At 39.0% G+C, this 5,968-nt stretch overlaps 2 protein-coding genes across 2 annotated transcripts; both read left to right on the top strand.

Moving 5' to 3' along the window:
- The first annotated feature begins 2,581 nt into the window (after positions 1 to 2,581).
- On the top strand, positions 2,582 to 3,847 carry LOC138879447 (uncharacterized). The gene is made up of 2 exons (XM_070159057.1): positions 2,582 to 3,317; positions 3,441 to 3,847. The coding sequence occupies exons 1-2, from the start codon at positions 2,582 to 2,584 to the stop codon at positions 3,845 to 3,847; spliced, it is 1,143 nt and encodes a 380-aa protein (XP_070015158.1).
- Positions 3,848 to 3,921: 74 nt separating this feature from the next.
- Positions 3,922 to 5,253, top strand: LOC138879446 (uncharacterized). The gene is made up of 2 exons (XM_070159056.1): positions 3,922 to 4,156; positions 5,075 to 5,253. Exons 1-2 carry the CDS (start codon positions 3,922 to 3,924, stop codon positions 5,251 to 5,253), a joined length of 414 nt encoding a protein of 137 aa, XP_070015157.1.
- The last annotated feature ends 715 nt before the right edge of the window (positions 5,254 to 5,968 follow it).

Raw genomic sequence — 5,968 nt, 5'->3', positions numbered from 1 at the left:
ATCATTGGCAACTTATATACTTTCTTGCTCATATTTCATCAGAATTGTCCTTTAGTTTATTTGTTCTTACTTTATTGTTCCTGACATGCCTCGAGGACGCCTTAGCTCGAGGTCGAGACTGGCTTGTTCCCTAGTTTGATTTTACTTACTTCTTTCATCTATACATTATACTTCTTGGTTATTAAATAGTATTGAACTAAATTACATATCTTTAAAACCACAAATCAAGTTTAATTGTTACTCGTAATTTTGACTTAGACAACCTACATTACAACCTATAAAGTCCTACTTAATCCTAGACTTTGCGAGCTTAAATTAATAGAGACTTGCACTATGGAAAAACCTATGGTACGAGCTTGGGTGGAGTAAGAGTTTCTTCGTGAGAGTGAGCGAATTCTTTCTATATTTGAGTCCTTAGAATATATTTGAACTTATATTGAATGTGTGGACTACTTTCTCTGTGGTTTGTTTGTGAGGGCACGTGATTTGCAAAGGATTGGTAGAGACCTTGATTTTTGATGTTGCAAAAGGAGCGATTCATAGTGTGGAATGCATTAGAGTAAATTTTTGAGGCGAGGATGTTAGAAAGAGTCACATGAATATTTTAAATCACCTTGGCATGAGTTAAAACTTAGGGAAAGGTATGAAAAGAATATATGCTGGGTTCTAAGCGTTGATATAAACCATTGTCATTGGTGTGATATTTGAGTATGTTTTGAAAGATATTTCTTGCCTATGCGCAAGGACGAGTCATCATTCTCTATTACTAACACTTCGAACAAGTTTGAAATATTGTTGGATAATAAGTGATGTGCCAGAGAATTTCGGCATATTTGATACAAATTGCTTAGATTTTAGCTTGTTTTAGATGCAATTATCTTTTATACTCATGTAATTTTAGTGTTTTTGCAATGTATGAGGTTTAAGGACTTAAGAGCATAGAAATGAATTCAAAAAGCCACAAAAAGATAAGAGAAGAGCAAAAAGGCATCGCAAATATGTACATGTAATCGCAAATCCAACATGTGAGCCGCAAAATGCACAATGAAATCTCAAACCACAACAGTTTTCTGGGCAAAGTCCAGTACAAGAAATACGGTCCAGTCTGCGATCGCATAACCTGTTTGCGAGCCGCAGAATTGACCGCAAACTTAACATAAGGTTGTTGGAGGTAGAAAATGCGATGAGAAATGTGATCTCATTTCTACAATGCGGACCGCACACCATGAATACGATGGAGGCTTGGAAACTAGGGTTGAAATATGCGATGGCCATGTCAAGAATGCGGACCACGCGTCTGTTATGCGAGAGATATGCGATCGCATATTTAACCGGAAAGGGTATTTTTGTCACGTGTTTTTACCCACTATAAATAGATCTATTGGGGTTTTGTGGGGGCATCTTGTCTAATTTTGGGAGCTACAATACAAGGCTTTAATATTCCTCTCTTTTGAAAGCAATTGGGTCAAGAATCTTGCACTTTGTAAGCTTTATGGCATTAAATATTCTCATCTTTTGTATTCTAGTATGTGTAGCTAACTTTAAATACTAAGGTTGTGGACCCTAAATGAGTGTTATGTTAATGGTTGTTTAACATTGAATATATGTATAATGGTTGGCTGATATTTATTTACTTCTCATTCTTCATTTATTGTTGGTGGTTGCAAACATTAACAAGTGCCATTAAATTCTTACTTTGCTTGGGAAAGTGGGTTAGAATTTGGTAGAAGTAAATATCAAAGTCTCAAGGCTTTAAACCTTGTTTACTAGAATCGCTTAGGAATAAGTGGGTTTTATTTGGCATATATTGATTGTTCTCAATTGCAACTCTTTTATATTTGGAAAAATCATAAAGAGGAAATACTACCCAACTATTGGAAAATATTGGGTAGTCATTTAGAAATCATTTGCATATCAAAAAAACCTTCCATTAGAAATATATCATATTAACACTGATAGCATTACGCTTCATTGAAGGGGACACAACCTTGGTTTCTTTAATTAAATTATTTACATTCTCAATATCACAATTAGTTATTTCTTTAAACCAAACTCAATTCATACTCTTGTTACCATTAACCGAATAGAATTACGATTTTAGTCAAGTAACACACTATTTGAGTAACCTTTTCACACCTATTCCCTGTGGGATTCAACCCCAACCTTGTTTGGGTTATTATATTTGACACCGACCGCCTTACACTATTTATTAAAGTGTAATTTGAGTGTATCAAGTTTTGGTGTCGTTGCCGAGGAATACGGTTTTGAAATTACTAATTAGTGTGTATTTTACTTTACGTCTTATTCTATTCCATCAAACTTTGCTTGTTTTGCTTGGTGTTTATAGGATAACATGGCCGAATATGAAGAAGAAATGGAGGCAGAAATGGAAAAAAATCCTTTTGCGGACATAGAGGAGTACATTGAGGATACAAATGCTATTGTACCTCCGTTCGTTGGCACTGCAACTTTCAAGGTGGAACATGGTTTAATCCTTATGCTCAAAGCGGAGGGGTTTTTCAGGAATTCTACTGATTATGATCCAACATAACCTCTTAGAAACTTCTTGGGTGAGTGTGTGATGCACAAGCAAAACAACGTTGTTGCTGATGCCCTAAGGTTGAGGTGCTTCAAGTACTCACTAGCTAGAGACGCGAGGAAATGGCTTCAGAATTTTCCACCAAACTCAATTCATTCTTGGCCCGAACTTGATCGAGCATTCTTAACTAAATGGTTCCTGCAAAGTAAGAAATCTGAACTCTGGGATAAAATCTTCTTTTTCAATCAAGTACCGGGAAAACATCTACATGAGGCATGGGATCAGTTCAAATTATATTTGGTGAGGTCTCCCAATCATGGTTTTCTAGATTCCATCATGTTGAAAAAATTCTACATGGGCTTAGATCCGACGAACCAATCTATAGCCAAGAATGCAGCTAACGAATCTTTTATGGACAAGACATTTACAAGGTTCACACAGATCCTTGACAAAATGGCACAACATAATCAAGCTTGGCACTCCGAGGACACCACATGTGGAATTTCATATGGTTCTACCTCCTTGACCAACCTAATTAAGGACAATCAAGAGAGAGATCAAGTAACCGCAGGGCTTGCCACAAATGTCAATGTGTTGACAAAAATATTCACGGAAAGTCAAACAAAAAAAGTGAATGTGGTGGAGGATGTGCAACCTATATCAAATGAAGATTTTGAGGAAGCAAACTACATCAACAACCCTCAAGGAGGGTATCAAAGGCAACAATACAAAGGTCAAGCACAACAAAATCAATGGAGGCCTAACCCGCAAGGGCAAGGTAACCAACAATGGCGAAATGACCAAGGTGGCTCAAATCACGGAAATTGGAATAACAACAACCACTTCTCAAATCGGAGTTCAAATCCTTATGTTCCTCCAAAGGGTCAATATTCAAATTAAGGTTACTCAAGTGATTCCAAGTTGGAAAGCATGCTTGAACGGGTATTGCAAAATCTAAAGAAGTCTGACACTTCTATGAGAAACATGACCGATCGTGTTGGCTCTCATACCGCATCCATTCAAAAATTGGAGATGCAAATGAGAGACCTCTCTAAGGAACAAAATCCAAAGCAAAAGGAAACACTCCCTAGTGACACAATTGTGAACCCAAGGGGTAGTGGGAGTGGCCCAACTTCTCATATTATGGCAATTACTACTCGGAGTGGGAAGCTACTACAAGGAGAGGGTGAACAAATGGCTGAAGTAGAAGAGTCCGAACAAGGGTTGAGGTTGAAGACCCAAGTGTTGTCGAAGTTGAAAAGATTCCGGAAGAGTTACAAGTGCAAAAAGAGAATCGAGAAGAGGTAAAGGAAAAGGTAAATGAGACACCAAGTACGGTTGACAAAGAGATCCCTATCATTTTGGGGAGACCATTCCTTGCCATGGGAAGATCACTAATTTATTCGGAACGGAATGAGATCAAATTCCGTGTTAATGATGAAGAGGTTACATTCCAAGTAATCAAGGGTATGAAACTACCGCATGAGTATGAAAGTATCTCGGTGATCGATGTTGTTGATGAAGTAGAGGATGCGGTTGAAATGAAAATGGAAGAACAATGCCTCGGCGAGGCATTGGCAGCTATTTTGGTGAACTTTGATGGTGAAGATATGAAGGGTATATGGAATCGTTAAATGCATTGGAGGGGCTTGGGTCTTACACTTATGCTCCGGCAAAGCTCTCTCTCGACTTGGAGAATAGAGCCACTCTGCCCGCAAAGCCTTCTATTATCGAGCCACTGCAACTAGAGCTCAAACCACTTCCACCACACTTGAGGTATAAATTTCTTGGATCCAATGATACTTTACCCGTAATCGTTTCTTCTTGTTGAATTATATGAAGGTAGAACAATTGTTAGAAGTCTTGAAGGTGCATAGGCAAGACATTGGATGGACAATTGCGGACATCCTAGGGATTCCCGTGGGAATTTGCGATCAAAAGATCCAATGGAGAGTGAGACAAAACCAAGTGTGGAACATCAACAACGGTTGAACCCGTCAATGCAAGAGGTGTAAAGAAAGAAATCATTAAGTGGTTGGATGTCGGGGTAGTCTACCCTATTGCCGATAGTTCTTGGGTGAGCCCGGTGCAATGTGTGCCGAAAAAGGGAGGCATGACCGTAATTGAAAATGATAAAAATGAGCTCATCCTAACAAGAACAGTGACCGGTTGGAGGGTGTGTATGAATTATTGAAAGATCAATAGTGCCACATGCAAAGACCATTTCCTTATGCCTTTTATTGATCAAACGCTTGATCGGCTAGCGGGAAGGTCATTCTATTATTTCCTTGATGGATATTCCGGCTACAACCAAATCAACATAGTATTGGAGGATCAAAAGAAGACGACATTCACTTGCCCCTATGGAACTTTTGCCTTTAGCCGGATGCCATTTGGTTTGTGCAATGCTCCCGCTACTTTTTAAAGATGCATGATGTCCATTTTCTCCGACATGGTGGAGGATTTTCTAGAGGTTTTCATGGATGACTTCTCGGTGGTAGGTGACTCTTTTCAGCATTGTCTTAACAATCTTAGACAAGTGCTTAAGAGATGTGAGGAGACCAACCTTGTGCTCAACTAGGGGACATGTCTTTTCATGGTGGATAGGCATTGTATTGGGGAATAAAATTTCAAAATATGGCATAGAGGTTGACCGGGCTAAGATCGAGATTATTTCCAAGCTTCCTCCACCTACTTCTGTTAAAGGTGTCTAAAGTTTCTTAGGCATGCCGGATTCTATAGGCATTTCATCAAGGATTTTTCCAAGATTGCAAATCCTATGTGCAAACTCCTTGAGAAAGATGCCAAATTTGTGTTTGACGAGAAATGCCTCCAAGCCTTTGAGGAATTGAAATAAAGGCTTACCATGTCACCCATTATTGTCACACCCGATTGGTCTCTTCCTTTGGAGCTCATGTGTGACGCTAGTGGTATAGCCATTGGAGCAATGCTTGGCCAACATCACAACAAGGTTCTCCACTCAGTCTATTATGCAAGCGAGACACTCAATGGAGCACAAATGAATTATATAGTGACTGAGCAAGAACTTCTTGTCATTGTTTATGCCTTTGAGAAGTTTCGTGCTTATTTGTTGGGATCCAAGGTGATAGTGTACACAGATCATGCTGCTCTTCGCTATCTCATGGCAAAGAAGGATGCAAAGCCTAGATTGATTTAGTGGGTCTTGTTGTTGCAAGAATTTGACTTCAAGGTCAAGGATCACAAGGGAACAAAAAATCAAGTAGCGAATCATTTATCAAGGCTTGAAAAGGCAGGGAGGCCAAAGGGAGATCTTGAAATCAACGATGCATTCCCTGATGAACAAATATTGGCACTATCTAGCCCTTTTTCTCCTTGGTATGCCGATATTGCTAATTACTTGGTTAGTGGCCTTATTCCAGATGGATTGGAGTCCTATCAAAAGAAGAT

Source organism: Nicotiana sylvestris, chromosome 10 (genome assembly GCF_000393655.2).
Source record: "Nicotiana sylvestris chromosome 10, ASM39365v2, whole genome shotgun sequence".
NCBI classification, from domain to species: Eukaryota; Viridiplantae; Streptophyta; class Magnoliopsida; order Solanales; family Solanaceae; genus Nicotiana; species Nicotiana sylvestris.
This window is presented reverse-complemented; position numbering and strand designations above follow the sequence as displayed.

Bases quoted from the DNA above. Each gene is read 5' to 3' on its own strand.
- LOC138879446 (XM_070159056.1), top strand. From the start codon at position 3,922: ATGGGAAGATCACTAATTTATTCGGAACGGAATGAGATCAAATTCCGT. The intron at 4,157-5,074 runs GTATATGGAATC...TAACAATCTTAG, and splicing joins TGATGGTGAAGATATGAAGG to ACAAGTGCTTAAGAGATGTG.
- LOC138879447 (XM_070159057.1), top strand. From the start codon at position 2,582: ATGCACAAGCAAAACAACGTTGTTGCTGATGCCCTAAGGTTGAGGTGC. The intron at 3,318-3,440 runs GTAACCAACAAT...ATTCAAATTAAG, and splicing joins GCCTAACCCGCAAGGGCAAG to GTTACTCAAGTGATTCCAAG.